The sequence below is a fragment of the Vulpes lagopus genome, chromosome X, assembly GCF_018345385.1.
Source record: "Vulpes lagopus strain Blue_001 chromosome X, ASM1834538v1, whole genome shotgun sequence".
Taxonomy (NCBI): domain Eukaryota; kingdom Metazoa; phylum Chordata; class Mammalia; order Carnivora; family Canidae; genus Vulpes; species Vulpes lagopus.
Window position 1 is genome coordinate 48727122 of NC_054848.1, and position 26423 is coordinate 48753544.

General features: G+C 37.4%; 1 protein-coding gene and 1 pseudogene across 12 annotated transcripts in view; one reads left to right on the plus strand and one right to left on the minus strand.

Annotated features, from left to right (window-relative positions):
• Positions 1-26423, minus strand: part of ARHGEF9 (Cdc42 guanine nucleotide exchange factor 9) — a 206497-nt gene that overhangs the window by 100265 nt on the left and 79809 nt on the right. For all 12 annotated transcript variants that reach the window (XM_041741718.1, XM_041741725.1, XM_041741724.1 and 9 more), the window contains one exon: positions 1661-1852. In XM_041741718.1, coding sequence (XP_041597652.1) covers positions 1661-1852 — 192 coding nt within the window. The remainder of the gene's footprint in view (positions 1-1660; positions 1853-26423) is intronic.
• On the plus strand, positions 11892-13092 carry LOC121483025 (annotated as a pseudogene).

Below are 26423 nucleotides of genomic sequence, written 5' to 3' on the forward strand. Positions count from 1 at the left end.
TGGGGTGCAGGTGCCCCTTTGGATCACATTTGTATCTTTGGGGTAAATATCTAGTAGTGCAATTGCTGGGTCATAGAGTAGCTCTATTTTTAACTTCTTGAGGAATTTCCATACTGTTTTCCAGAGTAGCTGTACCAGGTTGCATTCTCATAGGGGAAGGGAGGGAAAACTGAATGGGAAGTCATCAGAGAGAAAGACAAACCATGAGAGACTTTTAACTATAGGAAACAAATTGAAAGTTGCTGGAAGGAAGGTGGGTGGGGGAATGTGGTAATTGGATGAGGGACATTAAGGAAGGCATGTGATGTGATGTGCACTGTTATATCCAGCTGATAAATTATTGGACACTACATCTGAAAATACTGATGTACTATATGTTGGCTAATTGAACTCAAATTAAAAAAATAAAAACAAAAAAAAACTCCATCCCATTTTTCAATCATACTAGCCACATCTCAACCACTCAGTAACCACAGATGGCTGGCTAGTGGCTACTCTGTTGGAGAATGCAGATGTACTTTATCACTACAGGAAGTTCTATTGGGTAACAATATTCTAAAGAAACAAGAACTTTAAAAAGTTTTAAAGCTACACTATTGATTCCAGAGTGGGCCCTGGCTTCAATAGCACTTAAAGAACAGAAAGTAGGACCTGACCCCTCATCTGGAAAAAAGAGGATAAACATATTCAAAGTAGAGTTTTCTCTGAGTCAAGTAGAATGCTAGTGTGTGTGTGTGTGTGTGTGTGTGTGTGTGTGTGTGTGTGTGTGTGAAAGAGGGAGAGAGAGAGAGAGAGAGAAAGAATCTTTTAGAAACATTCTTTCTGCTATTTCCCATTGGTATTCCCATGTTATTGTTTAGTAAAATGCCTTTTGAAAATGTCAACTAGTCCCATGAGCTCAAGAGAGAATGAGAAAAAGGGCTCTCTCCTTACTCAGGTTAGAGACATGGAAGAGATGGAGTTAGGGAATGTGGAGCCACAGCTCCTGGGGAGATAAGTGGCATATACTGAAGGAGCTTAGAATTGTCCACTCAGTCTTTATCTCCTATAGATTCCTCCCCTAAGCTCTTTTCTGCTCAAACCTAAAACCAGTGTTCTTCAAGTGAAAGAAGATGACCAATAACATCAGTTTCACCAGGAATGCCTGTTAAATATAGAGATGCCTGTGGTTTACCCAGACTGAGATTTCACAACTTTGGGAGGCGGAAGGGGCTGGAATTTGTATGTTTAACAAGCCACTCCAGGAACTTTAGTGCACATTCAAGTTTGTGAACCACAAGCTGTAGGAAGAAGTGATTTGCTTTAATGAATGAGGTCAGGCCTTTACATGGTGTGGTAACAACCAAATCAGAAGCCAATAGGATAAGGGTAGAGATTCAAGGAAGCAAAGATGGGGGATGGAATCAGGGAGAGATAGAGAGAGAAGGAATATAAAAATGAAAGAGAAAAGTTAAAGAAAGAGAGAAACTGATATAAGGACTGAGAAGCTCCAAGGGAGCTGTTTCACCCACTTAGCAGAATGTAGGAGGCCAGTCCAGCTGCTCTTTCCAATATCTTGGGATTGTCACAGGTACAGCTCAGGAGAGTTGTTGGTTCTTCATGAAAATGCCCTCTACCCCACCCTGGATACCCCCACATATACTATCACAGCTGGGCCTACCTCACAAATGTCCTTGAGGTGCTTGATGTAATGACGTTCAGTGCTCATGATCTCATTGATGACATTGGCTCGCATCTGGTCCCGGTTCTGTAGTGGCCGGCCCAGACAGAGGCAGTCTGAGTTGGGGTCCAGGTGCCCATTCTGCACATCACTGGGCCCTTCCTCCACCCCATCCTCCTGGTTCACCCAGAGCTGTGGAAGCAGGCAAAAGAATAATAATAGACTAGTTTTCTTCTTTGAAAATTTTCTAGTCAAGTAGAAAAATGATAAACTAAATTCTGCAAGTATTCAGAGAACATTCAACCAGAGGCCCCTGTAAATTGAATGCCAGGCTTGGCTTTAGGGTGACTTGCTGGCTTTATGCAGGAATTTAATCCTCTCTAGGCCTCTCATGACATATCTGTAAAATGGAGGATGGAGAAGGATAAAACTAAATCATATCTGAGAGGCTAAGATGTCTAAGATTTCAGAGAAGAGTTATGGCAAACAGAACTCATTCATGCTTGAACATATCTAGGTAGCCCAGCTACATCAAAAAGAAAAAAAGACTAAGCTATATATCTTGGGTATATGTCACAGCTGGATCAAACACAACACCTATGAGCATGGAAACCAAAGTTGAATACTGGTGTGAGTATCCTGAAAACAGGACCTTCAGTGTTTATTTACATCAAAATATGTACAAATAATTATTAAAATTTTACTATAAAATGCCTCGGGTATGTAATGATCTCTACATCTACAAAGTTGGGGTAAAGATGACAGAATATGTCCATACCACATAACAGCAACAGCTGATTGAACACTTACTATATAGCAACCGCTATGCCAAGAGCTTTCAATGAACTGTATTACTCAGTCCTGCTAGGCATGTACCATTATTACCTCTATTTGATGTAAAAGAATAATGAGGCTCAGAAAAATTAAGGAATTTGTCCCGAGTCACTCAGTTAGGAAAGCAGAAGAACCAGGATAGGAACCAGGTGGTCTGACTTCAAAGCCTACATCTTAACCACTGTACTAGCATCTTTATACCTCTGGTTCTAAGGAAAACAGGAAAAGAGTAAAGAAGGGCTTGGGCTTAGGTGAGCTGAGAATTATCAAAATCATTAGAAATGGGTGCAGTTGGTAAATGTTGAAACTATACATTCTAACACATAAAGGCAAAGGGATGCAGGAAAACGTCCTTTGGGGAGGCTGAGTGAGATGTTTCTGTATCTATAATGATGGCTTACATCAGGAAGATGGCTCATTTCACCCTGGTCCTAGGAAGGAGGAAGGAGAGAGGGTCAGGAAAAAAAGGAAGGGTGGAACCTTAGGAAGAGTGGTAAAATCTGCCAGGGGAATTAGCCAAAGAGCTAAAGAGTTGTCTCAACAGTTTTAATCAACAATCTATCTTTCCCTTCCATACCCACCCCCAGCTTTTTCCATTTTCCTGCCTCAAGAAGCTGAGATCAATCAATTTAGATGCAACACTATTTCTGCCATCAGAAAGGCCTGTTGGTGAGTGGCCTTAGGAGGTCAGAGGCTTTGGGATGGAGCTAAAGGAACAGTAGTTATTTCTCAACTCTGTGCATTCTCCCCTCTTTTTGCCTCACAGAGGATGAGGGGTATGGTTATCACCCAACAAACCTAGAAATGTCACCGGCAATATAGTCTACTTATTTGCCACAGGCCAAAGCAATTAGGTCTCATCTCTTTTTAATAAATTTTCATACACAGCCAAATGTGCAAAAATCCATCTCCATTCAGAACCTATCATCCTCCAAATGTTCTATTGGAAATCTCTTTCCATCTTTCAAAGGTCAACTTTGTGTCTTCAATATGCTAACAGTTGCTCTTTAATACCAGCAATAGACAATGATAAGGGATGATTAATCAAGAAACAGATCTGTTCAAAAAGGTGATTCTAAGGCATTGAAGGAAGCATAACATATACATGATGTCATCTATGTGAAACAATGAAGGCCTCATCCTGTAATAATTCATTAGCTTTTCCCAGATTTTCATATAGCAAGCTAAACTTTGCTATAAAAAGGGTTCCATAGGCAGGTCTTTAAGAGATTTAAAATGAAACAAAACATTTATTTTTTTTCTCAGGAGTTTAAGACAAGTCAATTCAAAATACTGGCTTTTGGATAGCTGGAATGAGATGACTCTCTGGAACAGTTCCAGTAGGAAGGAGCACAAGATATCTGTGGGGGTAGGGTCCAGACAGGCAATGTCTAGAGCGTGGCAAGTTGGAAGACATTACAGGAAATCCTCTCAGAGTACTTGAAGACTATTTTCTTCAGCCTTTATTGAACTCAAAGCAAAGCTGGGTTAATGCATCTCAATTGAACAAAAACCTATTTTGTATCTATTCTTTACTTCACCTCTAACTATTAGAGACACAAGGATGAGCTATTAACACCTCCCTCCTCTCTCCTGCCTCATTGGTTCCAGGGAGTGCTTTCCAAATCAGAGAATATCTCTGGTTCTCATCTCTTCCTATTCCATTCTCATTGTCATGGCCCCCACTCCCTAGATGATTCCCATAGGTTATCTTCCAGCTCTAATTACCTCCCATATACCACTATCAGGCCAATTTCCTTGACTATAACTTTTTTTAAAAAAGATTTATTTATTTATTTATTTATGATAGACAGAGAGAGAGAGAGAGAGAGAGAGAGAGAGAGAGAGAGGCAGAGACACAGGAGGAGGGAGAAACAGGCTCCATGCCAGGAGCCCAACGTGGGACTCGATCCCGGGACTCCAGGATCACGCCCTGGGCCAAAGGCAGGCGTTTAACCACTGAGCCACCCAGGGATCCCCTTGGCTATAACTTTGATGGCTACTCTCACACTCCAAAATCCTCAATAGCTACCCATTACCAAGTCCAAATCTTTTACCCTGAAATTCAAAAATTACCATAATCTGGCTTCAATTTGCATTTCCATCCTTAGTTTCTACTCTGTCCTTCAGGAATACTTGGCTTCTCCCAAACTGGTCTATTTTCTGTCGACAAATATTCCCAACTATGGTCTTTAATCCCACACTTGATCATGTAAAAAATAGAGTACAGAGACTTTCAACCACTTCAGCAAAAATGAACCAACATTTCAACTTCCTGATGAAGAAAACGGGGCACACACAGGAAAAATAATGCCAGGGAATTACCAACCTACCAAGATCCCCATTTTAATATACTTTTCTATTTTTTATGTATCTTCCTTTTTTCTATTTTTTATGTTACATAATAGATACAGGAATACTTTTGCTTTGTAAAAAGTGAAAACAGAGAAAAAGGAGAAGACTCAAATTACTACAATTAGGAATAAAAGAGTAAATACTACTGCCAGTGTAACAAAATTTTTAAAAAGGATTAAAGAGGGCAGCCTGGGTGGCTCAGCGGTTGAGCGCCACCTTCAGCCCAGGATATGATCCTGGAGACCAGGGGTCGAGTCCCACGTCAGGCTCACTGCATGGAGCCTGCTTCTCCCTCTGCTTGTCTCTGCCTCTCTCTCTCTCTTCTCTCTCTCTCTCATAAATAAATAAAATATTTTTTAAAAAATAAAAAGGATTAAAGAGAATGCTATGCACAATTGTATGCCAAAATTAGATAACCCAATGAAATCGGTAAATTCCTAGAATCATAAAAACTACAGAAAATAATTGAAGAAGAAATAGCCAACCTGAATAGACCTATGGCAAGTAAAGACTAATTAAAAACTTCTTCCATGGGAAAAAGAAAACAAAAAGCCAGGATCAGTTGGCATGACTCACAAAGTCCACCAAACATTTAAAGAATCAATCTTTCACAAACTTTCAAAAAATAGAAATGCAGAAATTCTCAATAAAATATCTGCAAACCAAATCCAGTAAGATATATATTTTTTTTAAAAATCCACCTTACCAGATGGAATTCATGCCAAGAATGCAAGATTGGTTCAACATATGAGAATCAGTCAATGTAATATATAATTATTAATGCAAAAAAAGGTTTGAAAAACCATAATCATTTCAATAGACAAAAAAAAAGCATTTGGCAAAATCCAATACCTTCTCATGATAAAAAAAATAGAAAACACTCAATAAATTAGGAATAGGAAGAAAGTTTCTCAAATAGCTATAGAAATTTATGGAACATCCTTAATTAATGTATAATTAATGGTAAAAGACTCAATGCTTTCATCCTACAATCAAGAACAAAGATCACTTCCATGCAACATCTATACTGAGGGCTAGCACAATTGGAGAAAAAAGCATTCAGAAAAGAAAAATTAACACTATTCACATATGACATGATTATATTTATATATATATATATATATAAAATATATATATGATATATAAAATCATATATATATATATTCCTAAGGAACACACACACAGAAATATACACACAAATCCTATTATAATTAATAAATGAATTCAGCAATGTTATGGGATACAAAATCAATATACAAAAGTCAATTGTTTTTCTGAAAATAAAATTAAGAAAACAATCCCAATTAAGTAGCATCACAAAGAAAAAATTCCTCAAGATTACATTTTACAAAAGAAGTGTAAGTCTTGTACACTGAACATTGCAAAACAGTGTTGAAAGAAAGTAAATAAGACCTAACTAAATAAAAAGATGTCTCATGTTCATGGATTAAAAAATTTAATATAGTTAAGATGGTATTATTATGCAAATTGATTCAGATTAAACATAATCCCTATCAAAACTCTCAGCTTGCAGAAATGAACATGATGATTCTAAACGTCATACTGAAATTCAAAAGACCCCGAATAACCAAAACAATTTTGAAAAAGAACAAAGTTGGAGGACTCACAATTCTTGATTCCAAAACTTACTATTAGCCTTTAGTAACCAAGGGAATGTAGTACTGGCACAAGAACAGATATAAAGATCAATGAAATAAATGAGAGTACAGAAATACTCAATATTTACACTAAATTGATATTTTTCAAAGGTGTCAAAACAATTCAAAGGGGAACCTTACAGTCTTTTCAATAAATGGTGTGTGGGGAAAACTGGATATCTACATGCAAAAGAATAAACTTGGACCCATACCTCACACTATATATGAAAATTAACTCAAACTGGATTAAAGACCTAAATGTAAAAGCTAAAATCATAAAATATGTCAGAGTAAACACAGAAGCATATTTTTGTGACCTTGGATTAGGCAATAGTTTCTTGCATATGACACCTGAAACACAAGCAACCAAAGGAAAACAATAGACTTTATTAAAATTAAAAACTTTGCTTTACAAATGATAGCATCAAGAAAGTGAAACAATGCCTAGAATGAAAGAAAATATTTGCATATACTATATCTGGTAAGGATCTAGTATCCAGAATATAAAGAACTCAACAACAAAAAAGAAAATAATCCGCTTAAAAATGGGCAAAGCATCTGAGCATTTTTCCAAAGAAGATATATAAATGGCCAATAAACACATGTGAAGATGCTCAACACCATTAGCTACCAGTGAAATACAAATCTAAATCACAATGAGATATCACTTCACACTCAATTAGATGGCTATAATAAAAAAATAAGACAATATCATGTGTTAATAAGGATATGAAGAAATTGGAACCCTCATACACTACTGGTAAGAGTGTAAATTGGTAAAACTACTGTGGAAAACATTTTGGCAATTTCTCAAAAATTTAAATGTATAGTTACCATATAATGTAACCCAGCAGTTCTACTCCTAGGTATATAGTCAAGGGAACTGAAAATACATGTTCACACAAAAACTGGTATACACATGTTCATAGCAGCATTACTCATAATGGCCAAAATGTGAAAACAATCCAAAACTTCAACTGATAAATTGATAAATCAGAATGTGCTTTGTATGTGAACACACACACACATACACACAAACACAACATAGAATACTATTTAGCAATACAAAGGAATAAGATACAATATGGATAAATCTCAGAAACAGCATGCTAAGTAAATGAAGCCAGACACACAAATAACCTTTTTTTTAAAGATTTTATTTATTTATTCAAACCACATATTTATTATATACACCATTTATATGAAATAACCCAAATAGACAAATCCATAAGACAGAAAACAGATTAGTGGTTTCCTGGGGGTTGGGAGAGGGGTAAATGGGGAGTTAGTGCTAATGGTTGCAGAGTTATTTTGGGGGAGTGAAGAAAATGTTCTGGAAAAAATAGTGGTGATTGTTGCACAATGAATATACAGTTGACCCTTGAACAACATAGATGTTGGGTGCCAACTTCCCAAATAGTAAAAATATCTGTGTATAATTTTTGACTCTAAAACTTAACTATTGGGATGCCTAGATGGCTCAGCGAGTTGAGTGTCTGCCTTCAGCTCAGGTCCTGATCCCAGGATCCAGGATCGAGTGCCACATTGGGCTCCTTGTGGGAGCCTGCTTCTGTCTCTGCCTCTCTCTCTCTCTCTCTCTCTCATAAATACATAAAATCTTTTAAAAAATGAAACAACTATTAATAGCCTACTACTGACCAGAATCCTTACCCATAAGGTAAACAGTTAATTAACACACATTTTGTATTTTGTATGTATCATCTACTACACTATATCCTTACAATTAAGTAAGCTAGAGAAAAAATAAGAAAAGCATAAAAAGTATATTGACAGTATTGTACTATATTTATCTTAAAAATCCCATGTATAAGTGGACCTATACTGTTTTAAACCCATGTTGTTCAAGAGTCAACTATACTAAAACCCACTAAATTGTACACTTTAAAATGGTAAGTTTTTGGCATATGTGATATATCTCTATAAAAAATAAAAAGGTAGACTAGTCTAGATAAGGTGAAAGTTCTCCTTTGACTACACCTCATCCTAGTTATTTCTACCTTTCCTAAGGAAATTATGGTTATAAATTGATTTGTATAATTTTTGCTAACTTTCCCTCATGTATTTATATACCTATACACATAATACAGAGAAATTCATTGTTCCACTACAATTCATTCATTGTTCCACATGTTAAACTCATGCTAATTCATCCCTTGGTACACACTTCAACATCTTTAGTAGCCTATCCCTGCAAGTGGTTTAGTAGTTCTTAAAGGAGGGGTGCCATAAACATCCAGCTCTCTCAGATCCCAGCGTGATGCCTTAGCACCCATGAAGAATTCAACAGGGGCTTAAGCAGTGTCACAGAAAGTCAGCCTACCCCTGGCTCGAGCAGTATGATTTTTCTGAGAAGGGAAGGAGTAAGCAATATTGTCTAAATGTCACCTCAATATCTTCAAAGGTCAAATTCAGTCAGCCAGAGAGGGAAAAAAAAAAGTGAGCTATCCTCTGAGAAAGTGAACGGTTATTGCCAGTCCCATTAAATAATTTAATCTCAGAGACGTCAAATCAGAGTTATAAAGGAAATAGCAGGTCACCCAGTCCATAATACTCCCTGCCCCCTAATCAGCACAAAAACTTTCTAGACAACATCTGCTGCCAGCAATTGCCCAGCCCTTCTGCTTGAATACAACAAGTGATGAGATTGCTATTTCCCAAGGCAGCCCCTTCCTTTTTCAGATAACTCTAATCATAAGCAGGGCCCTCTAATGTGCCTCTGTTTTATGAAGGCACCAGCCAAAAATCTCAGCAAAAGGGCAAAACACAGACAAGAGAATAGTATGAGCACTAGGTGTCATACTATATGTTGGCAAATCAAACTTCAATAAAAAAAAAATAAAGAGAATGGGATTAGAGGAAATGAACTTTTCCTATGATACAGGTCACTGAAACACCCTTCTCTGCCACAACAGTTAAGCAATGGCAAAGTGGCTATAAAAGTGGATGTGGGGAACTGAAAGAAACCTGGTATGCTGTAGGCACAGCTCCCACTTCTTGCGTACATATACCCTCCTCTGGTTTGGAGCCTCAGTCTCAGCTTCCAGGAGAATCTGGTTTGCTTATAGATTTCTGAGCATGCATGCCAGGAAGCATTTTATATTCCTCTCTGGCACAAATCCAAACAACATGGCATGTATAATCAGGCACAGAAACCATTCTTTTCTCCTCAAGAGAAAGATTTAATAACTGTCACTAATTACATGAAAGATTACTATAATAAGGCTGCTAACAAAAGGAAGGAAGGAAGGAAGGAAGGAAGGAAGGAAGGAAGGAAGGAAAGAAGAAAGAAAGAAAGAAAGAAAGAAAGAAAGAAAGAAAGAAAGAAAGAAGAAAGAAAGAAAGAAAGAAAGAAAGAAAGAAAGAAAAAGAAAAGAAAAGAAAAAGAAAGAAAGAAAGAAAAGAAAGAAAGAAAGAAGAAGAAAGAAAGAAAGAAAGAAAGAAAGACAAACAGAACAGAAAAGGAAAAGATAAAATAAAATACAAGACAAGACCTGTGTAGATATCCTGTCTCAGCATTCATGGTCACAAACATGTTAGAATGGGCCTAGCCCATAAATTCTACTCCTCCCTAATAAAGACCAGTAACATCAGTCAGGCCACTTTTGCTGATCATTCCAATACATTCTACTTATTCCTTCTAATGGCTGCCTTCCACCTTCTGTACAAGAGGACCTTCCCTACAGTTTTCTAACATTCTTCCATTGTTTCTGGCTTTTCTGAAAGCCTAGTTCAAGAACAGTGTCTTCCTGTTTCAAAACAACCCTGCAAGGCAGACAAATATATCTTATATCTTTATTAGTCCTACATTCTAGATGAGAAATCCAAGAACAGAGAGGGATGCCTCACAGTGAACAAGAAACAGGATTCAAGCAAAAGTCTTGAGACTCAGGCCAAAATTAAGAGAGACAATCTATGACAGTGTTGAAGAGTATAGACTTCGGAGCCTGGGTTCAAATCCTGACTCTACAGATTGCTTTGCTGAGTGATGTAGAGTAAGTTACTTAATATCTATGATCCTGTTTCCTCAGCTATAAAATATAGAGAATAATATCAATCTACTTCATGAGGGCTGTTACGAAGATTAAACAAGGTAATACATATGAAACCCTTATAACAGCCGTTGGCACAGAGTCAAATATTAGCTGTTATTATTATTATCCTCTAAGTTTACACCATCTGCCTGAGATCCACATGGAAACATGGCATCTGGGAAAAATTGTTCTCTCTAGCCAGGAAAGGTATTTATTTAGGAAGTATTTTTGTAATTGCCTTGTAATTTTCATAAATCTCTCACATTCCAAATGCCATTTCCTTGACAGGCAGAGTCTAAATAGTTCACATTAAGGGAGACTTAGTCTGGGTTAGAGATATTGACATCCTTTGCCTGTGATAAGGCATCCTAAAGTGAGAGAGCTCAAGCCAGAATGGGAGTGGATATAGTGAAACACTTAATAGATGACATAATTCTTCCTATCCAACAAAACTAGATGCCTTTGGTAAAGTTGGAAGATGCCAGATCAATATAAAAAAGTCAACAGAGTTTCTATAAATTAACACATATCATCTAGAGAAAAATATGATTCTACAAAGATATCATTTATAATTATGAAATATATAATCCTAAAAGTAAACCTAAGAAAGTACACACAAACTCTTTGTGAAGAAAATTAATAACCTTTTTGGAAAGACATTGAAATTGAAATAATGGAGATTGAAACCATGCTTTCTGCTAGCCTCAATATTATAAAATTCTCAATTCTCCTTAACTTGATCTAGTGACTACATTTATTCCAACCAAAATCTCAATAGGAACTTTGGAACACTTATAAAATGTATACAAATAAGTAAAAAGAAAGAAGAAAGAAGAAAGAAAGAAAGAAAAGAAAAGAAAGAAAGAAAGAAAGAAAGAAAGAAGAAAGAAGAAAGAAAGAAAGAAAAGAATAGCCAAGTCATGCCTGAAAAAAAATTAAAGTGAAGTGACTTACAAAGAATTAATAAAAATATAGTAATGAAGATAAGCCAATGGGACCAATTAGAAAGTACCAGAAATTCAAAAAATATGATCCATGGGGGGCACCTGGGTAGCTCAGTTAAGTATCTGTCATTGGCTCAGGTCACAATCGTGGGTTCCTCGGATTGAGTCCCACATTGAGCTCCCTACTAAGTGGGGAGTCTGCTTCTCCCTCTCCCTCTGTTTGCTCTTCCTCTCCCTCTCTTCCCCTCTCAAATAAATAAATAAATAAATAAATAAATAAATAAATCTTTTGAAAAAGAGAGAATGTGATTCACAAGATTATTGCAAATTATTGAGAAAATAAGAATATGGGCTTTCACGTGGAGGCCGGGAAGATTGGCCTACGGAAATGATCACCAAAACCCACAAAGGAGACCTGGGCCTTGGTCTCCCAGAGAAAAAGAAGAAGAAGGTGGTCAAAGAACCAGAGACTCAATACTCAGTTTTAAACAGTGAGAATTATTTCAGTGAGATCTGTTCCACAAGAGCCACATCCCCCTCAAAGGGTGTGGTCCTAGAGCAGGCATCTGAGATGCCTCTAGTGAAGAAAAAGAAGGGCCACAGCATCCTCTGTGAGGAGTGCCTAGAACCTGAGACTGTGTTACGTGCTGTATGGACAGAGGAAGCAGGCTCTTGGTTCATCTGAGTTCCAAGGTGGGGAGAAGAAAAAGAAGAGAAAGTCCTTATGGCCTCTGGCCATGCCCCCTGCCTCAAGAGTGAAGACCTCCCCAGACCCCAGAGAGGACGAGGAGCCTCCTCAGCCAAGGACACTTGGTTCTGTGAGTTTGGGGATGCTCTATACACTTGTTCAGTGGGGAAGGATGGCGAGGAGCAGGCAACCTCAGTGCAGAAATGAAAGCAGGGGAGCCCAGAGAATGCAATGTGAAGATGAAGAAGAAAAAAAAATCTACCAGAAGGAAGGTACTTCTCCAGGGCACCTTGAGTGCTCCAAGTCCGTAGAGAAAAGCCCTAGGAAAGGAAGTAAGAAGCCAGTCAAAATTGAGGCTCCAGAATATATCCCAATAGGATATAACCCCAAACCCCCTGCAAAGAAGAAAATGAAGTCCAAGAAAAAGACAGAGCAGCCAGGGATTGAGGAACCAGCTCTGAAGAGGAATAAAAAGAAGAAGGGGAAGAAGGGGAAAGAGAAGAGTAGCAGGAGAATCTTGGGAAGAGGAGCCTGACACAGACTTAGAAGTGGTGTTGGAAAAGAAAGGCAACATGGATGAGGCACATGTAGACTAGGGAACTCAGTTTGGCCAGTGGGATACTGCTGGTTTTGAAAACAAGGAAGAGAAATTGAAATTTCTCAAACTTATGGGTGGCTTTAAAAACATGTCCCCTTCATTCAGCCACCCCCTAACACAATTGGAAGGCCCAACATGGCTCTCAACAAGAAGGCAGCTGACACCCTGCAGCAGAACCTGCAGCAGGACTACGATCAGGCCATGAGCTGGAAGTACAAGCATGGTGTTGGCCTCGGCTTCTCCTCCACTCCAGACAAAATCTTTTATATTGACAGGAATGCTTCCAAGTCCATCAAGTTTTAAGATTAAAGTCTACTGTCTAGTCCTTCAAAACAGCCAAAATTGCTTTTATTATTCAGTTATGCAGTTGGAAGCCATCTGACAACTGTTCAAATCACACCTCTGCAGAGATTAAGGAAAACCATGCCCATGTGCTTGGATGAACTGGGGTCAGGGAGCTCATGTTTCAGAAGCCAAGAGAACATATGAGTGGCTGACACCTCCTATTTTCTGTATTAAGATCCCATCCCTGTTTGAAGACATCAGCATATATAAATAATAGCTGGATTTGCGAGTGCTTAGTATGTGCCAGGTACATACTAAGCATACTGTGTTTCCCTTGCATTAATGTAGTTAGTAATTATGAAATAGGTGCTATTATCCCCATCTTACTGATGAGGAAACTGAGGTTCAGGGATGAAGTAATAAAATTGCCTGGGTTCACTCAAAAAAAAAAAAACAGATGTTTAATAAATGGATGAAATAAAATCAGACCCTTTTCTCACCCCATATATAATAAATTCCCAAGGGATTAAATACTTAAAATTAAAACCAAAGCTATAAAAGCTTTCAAAACACAACTTAGAAGAATGACTTTATAGACTGAGAGAAAATTTCTTAAACAAGAAACAAAAATTATCACAAACAAGAAAGAAATTAATAAATTTGACCACTTTAAGTAGGAACTTCTCTCTAAAAAGGTAGCATAGATAAAGTGAAAGACAAGCCAGCCATTAGCTGTCAGGAGATGTTTGCACAAATGATTAATTTTCAAAATTATAAAGGTCTTTATAAATGAAAGAATGACCAACAACACATTAGGAAAAAATGAGAAAAACTTGAGACACACTTTGCAGATAAGAAATTATGATTAATAAACATATCAAAATATGTTCAATCTATTCAGAAATATTAAAAATGTAAAGTAATACCAGAACAAGATGATATTTTATAGCTAACAGATTGGCATGCATGAAAAATTTGATGACAATGGGGTGCCTGGGTGGCTCAGTCAGTTGAGCGTCTGACACTTGATTTTGGCTCAGGTCATGAGCTCAGGGTCATGAGATTGAGCCTCATGTCAGGCTCTGTGGTCAGTGGGGAGTTTACTTGATATTCTCTTCCTCTTCCTCTTTCTCTTCCCTTCTCTCTAAGTACATTTTTAAAAATTAAAAAAAAAATTGAAAACAAAAGTGTTCAAAATGTGCTGAGGATAGGAACTAGATGCCTCTTGAGGAAAGCTTATTTAAAGAAACAATGGCTAAAGAAGATGTGGTTTATGTATACAATGGAATATTACTCAGCAATTAGAAACGACAAATACCCACCATTTGCTTCAACGTGGATGGAACTGGAGGGTATTATGCTGAGTGAAATAAGTCAATCGGAGAAGGACAAACAGTGTATGTTCTCATTCATTTGGGGAATATGAATAATAGTGAAAGGGAATATAAAGGAAGGGAAAAGAAATGTTGGGAAATATCAGGAAGGGAGACAGAACATAAAGACTCCTAACTCGGGGAAACGAACTAGGGGTGGTGGAAGGGGAGGAGGGCGGGTGTTGGAGGGGAATGGGTGACGGGCACTGAGGTGGACACTTGACGGGATGAGCACTGGGTGTTTTTCTGTATGTTGGTAAATTAAACACCAATAAAAGTTAATTAAAAAAAAAAAAATTAAGGAGTGGAAGAGAGAGAGAGAAAAAAAAAAATAAAATAAAGAAACAATGGCTGAAAACTTCCCAGGAAAGATTTGGACATCCAGGTACATGAAGCTCACAGATTCCCAATCAGGTTCAATCCAAAGACTTCATTGAGAAACATTACAATAAAAATATAAAAAGTCATGGCCATCTGGGTGGCTCAGTTGGTTAAACATCTGCCTTGGGATGAGGTCATGATCCCAGGACCCAGGGTTGGGCCCTGAGTTGGCCCTGAGTTGGGCTCCCTGCTCAGTGGGGAGTTTGATTCTCTCTCTCCCTTTACTCCTCCCCATAGCTCATGTTCTCTCTCTCTTTGTCTCAAATAAAAAAATAAAATATTTTTTAAATGTCAAAAATCAAAGACAAAGAGAGAATCTTGAAAGCAGCAAGAGAAAAGGAGCTCATCACATACAAAAGAACCCCCATAAGGCTATCAGTGGATTTCTCAGCAGAAACCTTGCAGACCAGGGAAGTGGGACGCTTTATTCAAATTACTGAAAGAAAAATACTGCCAACCAAAAATACTTTACACAGCAAAGCCATCAAAAACAATTGAAAGAGAGAAAAAGACATTCCCAGGTAAGTAAAAGCTGAAGTTCACCACTAGTAGAACTGTCTTACAAGGAATGCTAAAGGGAATTCTTCAAGCTGTAAAGAAAGGATGCTGACTACTAATACAAAATTATATCAAAGTATAAAACTCACTAATAAAAGTAAATATGTAGTCAAACTAAGAATACTCTAATACTGTATTATGGTGGTATATAAATCACTTAATTCTAGTATAAAGCCTAAAGGACAAATTATAAATAACCATAGCTACAATATTTTGTGAATGGATACACAATATAAAAAGATGTAAGGAAGTGTTGAATCACTATATTGTACACCTGAACTAATATTACATTGTATGTTAATTAACTGGAATTTAAATAAAAACTTTAAAAAAGAAAAGATGTAAGAAATGACATAAAAAACATAAAATGTGTGTGGAGGTAAAAGTGTTGAGTTTTTGTATTTGGACAAACCTACGTTGTTATCAGCTTAAAGTAGACTGGTAAAAACTCTTAAGATGTTTTATGTTAGCCTCATGGTAACAATAGAACAAAAACCTATAGTAGATAAACAAAAGATAAAGAGGAATCAAAACATAAGTATGGGAAATCATCAAATCATAAAGGAAGAGAGCAAGAGAAAACCTTCCATACTGTTTTCCACAATGGCTGCACCAATTTGCATTCCACCAACACTGTACAAGGGGTTCCTTTGTCTCCACATCCTTGCCAACACTTGTTATTTCTAGTGTTGTTGAATTTAGCCATTCAGACAGGTGTAAAGTGATATCTCATTGTGGTTTTAATTTACATTTCCCTGATGATTAGAGATGTTGAACATCTTTTCATGCCATTAGTATATTAGCCATTAGTATGTCTTCTTTAGAAATATCTATTCAGGAATTTAAGAAACAAAACAAATGAAAAAAAACAAGGAAAAAAGACAAACAAAAATAGGCTCTTAAATACACAGAATAAATTGCTGATTGCTAGAGGAGAGGTGGATATGTTATCTATGAGATAGATAACAGGGCTTAAGAATATACTTACCTTTTTTTTAGAGAGAGAGCATGTACACACACATGCAGGTGTTGAGAACAGAGGTGGGGAAGGAGGAGAGGGAGAGAGGGATTGCTCTCAGGACCCTGAGTTCATGACCTGAGCTGCAATCAAGAGTTGGAGGCTTAACCAACTGAGCCACCCAGGCACCTCAAGAATACACTTATCTTGATGAACACTAATAAATATACAGAATTTTTGAATTATATTGTACACCTGAAACTAATATAACACTGTTAATTATACTTGAATTTAAAAAGTAAAAGAACAAAAGGATATGTACAGGCTTAAAGTAAAGTTAATGGAAAAAGATATTCCATGAAAATGGAAACCAAAAGAGAGTAGGAGTAGCTATACTTATATCAGAAAAAAAAAGTTTAGTAGTCAAAAACTATAAGAGATAAAAAAGATAGTCATATAATCATAAGGAAGTAAATACATAAAGAGGAATAATAACAGTAAATACATGTGCACCCAAGGCACCTAAATATATAAAGCAAATATTAACAGATCTGAAGGGAGAAATAGTAATACATTAATAGTAGGGGACTTCAATATCCCACTTTCAGCAATTTACAGATCATCCAACAAAAAATCAATAGGGAAACACTGGACCTAAACTACACTTTAGACCAGATGTATCTAATGGACATACACAGAAGATTCCATCCAACAGCAACAGAATACACATTCTCCTTAAGTGCTTGTGGAACACCCTCCAGGATATACCATGTGTTGTCAGGCCATAAAACAAGTCTTAACCGATTTAAGAAGATTGAAATCATATTAAATATCTTTTCTTTTCTAATGACAATGGAAATCAAAACAATAATGAGATATTACCTTATCCATGTAGGGTATAGCTAATCAAACAGTCAAAAGATAACAAATCAGTAAGAATGTGGAGAAAAGTGAACCCTTGTGAACTATGGGTAGGAATGTAAATTGGTACAGTCATTATGGAAAACAGTTTGGAGGTACCTCAAAAAAAATTAAAAGTAGAACTATTATATGATCCAGCAATTCTACTTCTCAGTACATATCCAAAGTATATAAAATCACTATTTCAAATAGAATTCTATATTCCCATGTTCACTAAAGCTTTATTCATAGTAGTCAGGATAGGGAAACAACATAAAATATATATATATATGTATATATATATATAATGAAATATATTATAGTATGTATATTAATAATGAAATATTACTCAATCTTTTTAAAAAAGTGAACAGTCATTTGCAACAACATGGTTGAACCTATAAGGTATTGAGCTAAGTGAAATAAGCCAGATACAGAAAGATAAATATATTACTTGATCTTACTTACATATGGTATCTAAAAAAAAGTCAAACTCAAACTCATAGTACTAGGAAGTAGAATGATGGTTATCAGGGAAAAGGGAAGATATTGATCTAAGAATACTAACTTTTAGTTATAAGATAAATAAATTCTGGAGATCTAGCATGTAGCATTTTGGGTATAGGTAATAATAATATATTGTATACTTGAAATGTGGAGAGAATTAGAACTCAAGTGCTCTCATCATAAAAAGTAAAAACAATAGTTAGCTATGGGAAGTGATGGATATGTTAGTTTGTGATAATAATTTCACAGTGTATACATATACCAAGACATCATATTGTACACCTTAAATACATATAATTTTATTGTCAAAAATAAATAATTTTTTAAATGTTGAAAAAATATTTCAAGTCAAATTAAGCAAACACCCGTGTTTCAAATACTTTCAATGGTATACATATTTCATATGTATATATTCAAATATCTATTCCAATCTATAATGCATAATTGTTACAAAAAAAAAACTACTAAATGTCTCTGAAACAAATTATGCTCCATATTACACGTAAGTCTTCTCCTTTTAGTTGTTTGCATGGGTCTATCACCTGCTTTGGAGACCTTGATAAAATTTAGGTTTATATTAGTCAAATAGTCACAAAAATAATAGTTGGGTCAAATTTTATCAAATTACCCAGGATTTACTTCACAATATTACGTATAGGATATTGTGTTCTTGGAGGGAGGTGGCAGAAAACGAATATTTTCATGTAGAGATATATACATAATAATTGACTGCCAGGAACTTTAAAAGTTCATTCTGCATCTCCTTTATTTGCATTTTGTATGGGCTAAAAGAAAAAGAAGACTTCTAGTTAAGCTATCCAAATATAGAAGTACATAGACCCACCCTCTCTGATATATAGCCCCAGTAACGTTATGACTGTTGGTAGGAGCCAGAGTAGCAGTACGTGGTTCAATTGCATATTCAGCAGACTCGTTAGTTGCAACACCATTTCTATTAGTTTTGTAAGCCTGGCAGTATCAGCCTATTCAGGCTTCCCTATAGCCCATGTCCTCATACAAGTGACTGAATAAGAGAAACAGAAGCTTTTACTGGTCAAATGGCCTCTGTCTAGCTATATACATGTTGGAGTAGCAGGAAGCAGATATTGAGGGATAGGATAAAGTTGTTTTGGGTGTTAAGTTTTATAAGTTCTTTACAGATTTTAGATACTAACCCTTTGTCAGATATGTCATTTGCATAATCTAGTTAAGAAATGGTCAGAAGACATAATTAGACATTTTTCCAAAGAAAACATCCAGATGGCCAACAGATACATGAGATGATGTTCAACATTATTGATAATCGTGGAAACAGAAATCAAAATTACAATGAGATATTACCATCATACCTATCAGAGTGGCTAAAATCAATAATACAAGAGACAATAGGTGTTGGGGAGGATGTGGAGAAAGGAGAACCCTCTTGAACTGTTGATCGAATGCAAACTGATGCAGCCACTCTGGAGAACAGTGTGTTGGTCCCTCAAAAAGCTAAAAAATAGAACTACCCTCTGATCCAACAGTTTCAACTATTAGGTATTTATCCAAAGGATTCAAGAATACACATTCAAAGGGGTACATGCACCCTGATGTTTACAGCAGCATTATCAACAATAGCCAAACTATGGAAAGAGTCCAAATGTCCATCAACTGATGAATGAATGGATAAAGAAGATACACACACACACACACACACACACACACATGCACACTGGAATATTATCCATCACAAAGAATGAAATCTTGCCATTTGTTACAACATGGATGGGGCTAGAATGTATTATGCTAAGCAAAATATGTCAATCAGAGAAAGACAAATACCATATGATTTCACTCATAAATGAAATTTAAGAAACGAAATGGATGAATTTATGAAGGGGTGAAAAAGAGAAAGGGAAACAAATCATGAAAGACTATTAAGTATAAAAAGCCAACTGAGGGTTGATGGAGGGAGGTAGGTCAGGGATGGGATACATGGTTAATATGTATTAAGGAGGGCACTTGTTATGAGGAGCACTGGGTGTTATATATAAATGATGAATCACTGAATCTACTCCTGAAACCAATATTGAACTGTATGTCAACTAACTAGGATTTAAATTAAAAATTAATTAATTAATTAAGAATAGGTCACTTACAGTATCTCCTGTTCTATAGGTTGCCTTTTAGTTTTATTGATTGCTTCCTTCACTGCACAGAAGCTTTTTATTTTGATGAAATCCCAATGGGTTATTTTTACTTTTGTTTCCCTTCTCTCAGGAGACATATGTAGAAAGAAGTTACTCCAGGCTATGTCAAAGAGGTTCCTGCCTGTATTCTCCCCCAGGACTTTACGGTTTCATGTCTCACATTTAGGTCTTTAACCCATTTTGAATTTATTTTTGTGTATGGTGTAAGAACGTGGTCAAGTTTCTTTCTTTGCATGTTGCTGCCCAGTTTTCCCAGCACCATTTATTGAAGAGACTGTCTTTCCCATTGGATATACTTTCCTGTTTTGTCAAAAATTGACCATATAGTTGTGGGCTCATTTCTGGGTTTTCTATTCTGTTCTATTCATCTATTTATCTATTTTTGTCATTACCAAACTTTTTTTTCCAGTTTGACTCCAAAAGTATTTATTAAGATATTTCTCTGTACATAGGAGTTGGAGGACACGGGAACATCCTATTCGAGCCACAATTTGCTAGGTCAGGTGAACCCTAGATTCCTGATGGTGGGGTGCTCTCTCCTATTTGTTCCTCTCTCACCCACACTTCCCTCTCCCACACTTACCTGCTGCCTCTATTAAATAACCCAGAATTGAATGCAGCTCACCACTCAGTAGTACCAGAGCTGTCTGTCTTAGGAAGATGGAAACTCTTTCTACCCATCCACATGCCACATTGGCTGCTGATCCCTGTCACCAGTGTCTTCTTTATCAGCTGGGGAGAGAATTGGATGCAACTGCATTATCTTTCCTCCTCACCCTGCACGGCCTGACAGCAGAGACGTGTTCAAGGGAAATGAACGGGCTTCTGAAGGCTTTGTTCAGGCTCCATCTTCATTATTGGCAGGCACATCTGAGGAAGAATCTGAACCTGCTGGGCCAGGTTGTCTCTGTGAGTCTAATGTTGGCTTTCCACACTATTGCATGAGTTGCTTAGAATTTAGAGTCCAAAGATTTCTGGAATCAGAGGTTAAGTCGCTTCTCCTCCTTGAAAACTTACCTTCATCATCTATAAAGTCAGAAATTGGACTCGATGTTTTCTAAGACTCTTCTCACTCTCAGATGCTATCTATTCTAGTTACATCTTATTTGAGATTAAAAACAACAACAACAGCAACAACAACAACAACAACAGAGAGGATGAGCAATTAGCCCAGTTTCACACAGCAAGTTAGTAGAAAAGCCAGTATTGGAATCTAGGTATATTAATAAGTCTGACTTCTGCCAAGAAAGGCAGGATGTGAATCACTTTGAAGGTGAATTTTCAAACCAGCTGATAGTGCTTCTCTTCTCATCTATACTTCCTTGGTATGTGGAGAAAGAAGAGGGGCAATGAACACAAATCTTAGCAAACTAATGTTCAAGCCTGGCTGCCCACAGATTGCCTTTCCCCATGAGATGGGATCAACAGTGCAATTTCATTAGTGGAAAGTCCTTTATTCAGGTGAGAGTGTCTTTAAGGGAGTTTCTTCCCATCCACTGGTCTCTAATTCCATTCTTGAAGGGAAACACCCCTAAAACCTGAAGGCCTTTCAAATCATCAACTGAAATGTACACTTATCGCCATCGGGGGCAATGCCATGAGCCACCTGCAATTAGTGGTTCATCTTTGACTGTATGGGTCTGTGCCTGGTTCTGTGTCATTACCAAAATTTTGATCACTACAGCTTTACAATACAACTTAAAGTCTGGAATTGTGTACCTCCAGCTTTGCTTTGCTTTTTCAAGGTAGCTTTGACTATTCAGAGTCTTGTAGTTCCACACAAATTTTTGGATTGTTAGGATTCAGAAATTCTCAATAAGATACAACAATTTGAATCCAACAATGTATTCTTAAAAATCATTCAGCATGATCAAGTAGGTTTATTCCTGGGTTGCAAGGGTGGTTCAGTATTCACAAATCAATGTTATACAGCACATTAATAAAAGAAAGAATAAGAACCATATGATCATTTCAATAGATGCGGAAAAAGCATTTAACAAAGTACAACATTCATTCATGATAAAATTCGTCAGCAAAGTAGGGCTAGAGGGAACATATCTCAATATAATAAAGGCCATATATGAGAAGTCCACAGCTAATATCATCCCCAATGGGGGAAAACTGAGAACTTTTCCTCTATAGTCAGGAATAAGACAGGGATGTCCACTTCCTCCACTGTTATTTAACATAATACTAGAAGTCCTAACCACAGCAATGAGGCAACAAAAAGAAATAAAATGCATCCAAATCAGTAAGGAAGAAATGAAACTTTCACTATTTGCAGATGACATGATATTCTATATAGAAAACTCAAAACATTCCACCAAAAAATTGCTAAAACTAATACATGAAGTTAGTAAATTAGTAGGATACAAAATCAATGTACAGAAATCCACTGCATTTCTATACACCAATAATGAAGCAGCAGGAAGAGAATTCAAGGAATACATCCTATTCACAATTGCACTAACAACTATAAGATACCTAGGAATAAACCCAACCAAAGAGGTGAAAGGCCTGTACTGTGAAAGCTATAAAACACTAATGGAAAAATTGAAGAGGACACACCAAAAAAATGGAAAGACATTTTATGCTCATGGATTAGACGAAGGAATATTGTTAAAATGTCTCTATTACTCAAAGCAATCTACATATTTAATGTAATCCCTATTAAAATACCACCAGCATTTTTCACAGAGCTATAACAAAGAATCCTAAAATTTGTATGGAACCACAATAGATGAATTTTAAAATCTACCTAAGCCCTAAAATGTCCTGGCTGTATAAGTCAACAACCACTGTTCACGGATCTTTTGGCTGAATCCAATTCAAGTCCAGTAAAACACAAACTTCAGCCAGAATTTCTTTCATTAAGCAGGGCCCATGGGCAATCACAGGGAAGATACCTAGAGCATGAATACAAACAACATACTGATAATATCAATGCTGAAGCCTCTGTATGATAATCCATGGAGGCAAATAAAAGGTCCACAAGACATATTATTAGCACAAGTGAGATTATAGTAATATTCATCCTATTTTTTAAAGCCTGTTTCTAAGCATATCCAAACAGCAAAAACTCCTAGTAAGCAACCTAGTGGAAGTCAAAGAAACAACACTGAGCTAAACAACCAGAAGGGCTAAATTAGAGATTTGGTTATGCTCCGCAATTCTAATTTGCTATATAACCTTAGGTAAACTATATCCCATTTTGAGGCCTCAGTTCTCTCATCCTCTTTCTGCAATGGGGATGAGAAATGCTGGTGACCAGAGGCTTTCATGAGATAGGACAGGTCAAGTGATCCATAAAAGTTTAAAGAAAGCCACTAGGTAATGAAAGGAACTATCATAACAAAACAGGCTTCTCCATTAAGACATCTGTTTAGCTAGTAAAAGTAATAACAGTATGGGATTCCAGGTTGAAGAAATACTTCTTTTAATTGAGCATGCTAAAGCCACGGAGAGTGTACATATAAGAAGGGGCTCTCTAAGCAATTGGCAGTGATGATAAAAATGGTGAGTGATGAAAGTCCTTCCAGAGGAGAGAACTCCCCTCTTCCTCTCCTCCTCCCATTCCTTCCCTCCTTTCTCCCTTGGGCTCTGCTCTCCCATTACTTACCCCTGTCCCTGTTATCTGTTTAGTTTCTATCTTGTACTTAACAAGACAAAAAAAAAGCTGGTGCAGTAATTTTGTTTAGTAATCTGTTATGTGTTATCTGTTAAGGGGCAGATTCACCTTCTACATCTTCTGCTGCTGGATAGGGGTCAGTGGATGGGTGGTAAGGTGGGTGATTGTGAAGTGCTAGTGGTGGAAAGGAAGTAGAGTCAGGAAAGTTAGATCTCCCAAATGTTATCTTTAACTACTTTTTAACAAAGAACTCTGAGCCCCAATCACCCCAAATAGATTTTTCCTTGTATAGCTGCATATTTTCTCAGCAGAAAGGGAGAAAATCAAAAGTGAAACAGAGAACTGGCCATTTATGCTGTAGGAGAGGCCTTCCTTCTACCTCTCAAGAAATCATCTGCACTTGAAGGAGACTTCTGTTTTGCCTTCTGTAGTACTATAAGAAGGATCAAGGGGGAAGTACCTAGGCCTGGTACCACTTTAGATATGCTGTTATAGAAAACCCTACTCCCAGTCTCCCTCTTAATTCCATCATACCTCATCCAAAAACAGCCTAATGTGCAGTATAATGTTTTCTGTGAGGAAACAGAAATTAAGCTGAGTGGATTGACCTGTGAGCTCTAGTTATTTCTGTTCCAGAGGTGCAAGGTTGTATTTGGGGATGCAGGCTGGGGACAGGCAAGCAATAGTCTCTAATCTGCCCCAGTCAAAAAAGAGAAGGGATGGTCAGGTATCTCAGTTGGTAAGCATCTGACTCTTGATTTCAGCTTAGGTCCTGATCTCAGGGTCATGAGATCAAGCCCCAATAAGGCTCTGTGCTCAGCATGGTATCTGCTTGAGAGTCTCTCTCACTTTCTGAAATCAATCAATCAATCAATCATTTTTTAAAGAAAGAGAAATGGAGCAAGTATAGGCTAGAACTAAAGCTTTTGGAAAAGTAATAAAGGCCAAAGGGAAGAATATTGTTTGCTAAGGTGTCTCTTTATGATATAACTCCTTGGAATGGCATCTTATGACTATTGTGTGTTCTGGGGTCAGTTAGGAAATTCAAGAATTCTCAGGAGATGCCCCAATTTAAACCAGTAAGTGCTGTCCAGGGATTAAAATTCTAGATCTTTGAGATTGACAGAGATTTAGTGCTGACCCTTTGTTCTGGCATACTGCTGTGCCAACTCAGTCCACACCCAATTTTGGTATTCACATAGGAAAGTATATCACTTGACTGGATGCAGTGACCTGGGAAACTAGTTATCTCAATGACTGGGGAGTGATTAAGACCAAGGGCCCAAGGGTGGGAAGGGAAGATAAGAAAGTAGATATAAAGCTGAACTTGGTAGACTTGGAGATTTCATAGCTGAGGTCTATCTAAGGTGTGTCCAGATCTCTCTCAGGGGATCAGGAAAGGTAGAGGCTGGCCCTTGTAGAGTCATAAAGAGGCCTGGAGACCAGCAGCCTAGGCAATGTTACTGACAAGCCCGGATTTTGTATGGTTTAGCCAGGGGTACTTTTGGCCCCAAACTAGGAGAGAAACATGCCATTATAAGAGAGCTAATAACCCTGACATCTCGGAACTAGAACTTCAGGACAAGAAGGAACCAAAAGAGAACTGCCAGGGCCAAACCATCATGATTTCATGGCCCTGACAGTACCAGTGGCACTCCTTTCCTGGGTGGCTGTCTTCTGCACTGACCTGATCCTTTGCCTTCTTTGTGGTCTCTCCCTCTCAAGAAAGCCAACCAAACTTTCAAGCTTCTGTTTCAAGGGAAGAAGTATAATCTCTTGTGGGGGCACAGACCTCAGGATTGCTAACCTCATTTCACACCAAGTAGATCTTTTGAGCCCCACAGTGGTCCTGGGGAACGGCAAAGGCATTGGATTGTGAGCCCCAAGAAGCCCAGGTTCCAGGTCCTATTCTAAGTAGCTTGGGTCTCTAATACTAGATCTCTGTGCTCTAGTATTCAGCTGTAACCAGAGTTTGCACCCATCTGCCCTATTCTGCTAAACTTAGAATTCTGTATATGAGAGAGGGTAAATCAAGGCCATGTTGGGAAAGACTATATCAACCTGTAGCATGCTTTTCAAATGTCAGGGTCTGATATTTGAGAAAAAGCAGGGCTCAATATCCCCATCTTACAGGTGAGAAAAATTAAAGGTTCAAAGCTATGAAGAACTATGCTGAAGATCACACCACTCACAAGCACTGGATATAAGATGTAAAGTCAGTACTCTCTCAAGCCAGTCTTCTAGAATTTCAAGTACTTCCTAAGGGGCACAGAGCCTTAGGAGCCAGTCCCTGTGGAGGGTGAGCTAGCCCCATCGAAATGGAGGTGCTGGGGAAGTGTATATGCTTACACCCCTCCCTTCCCATGGTGTCTCTGTGAACCTTTTTATTTATATCTACCTTTTTTCTTTTTTTCTTTGCTTACTTCCTTTCCTTGCTTCTCTCATGGTCCCTTCTCCCCTCCCAATCATTCTCAGGCAAAGGTTTGATATCAATCATTTATATATACTTCAGACTTAATAGGTTAATAGGCTAAAGTTAATACTCACTTATTTTCTCTCAAGGGGTCTGTATCCTAAAACAAAGCTGTAATTATAAAAGGAAAGTCTATGATTCCTAATAAAGAGCATCCTGGCTTCAGAGAGACAGTAGGAGAGGCATATATAAGGAGGTGAGCTTGGAACCTAGATATTTACACCTCTGGAAGTTTCCTACTTAGTGGATGTGGTAACTTTGGCAGAAATCAAGAGAAACTGTCTTTTAACTTAGGGTCTGGCTGCTCAAAGTACAGGAAGGCCATTTATGGGCTGAATTGTTTCATCATGCCACCCTGTGGCATCTTCCCATGAAGTACCAA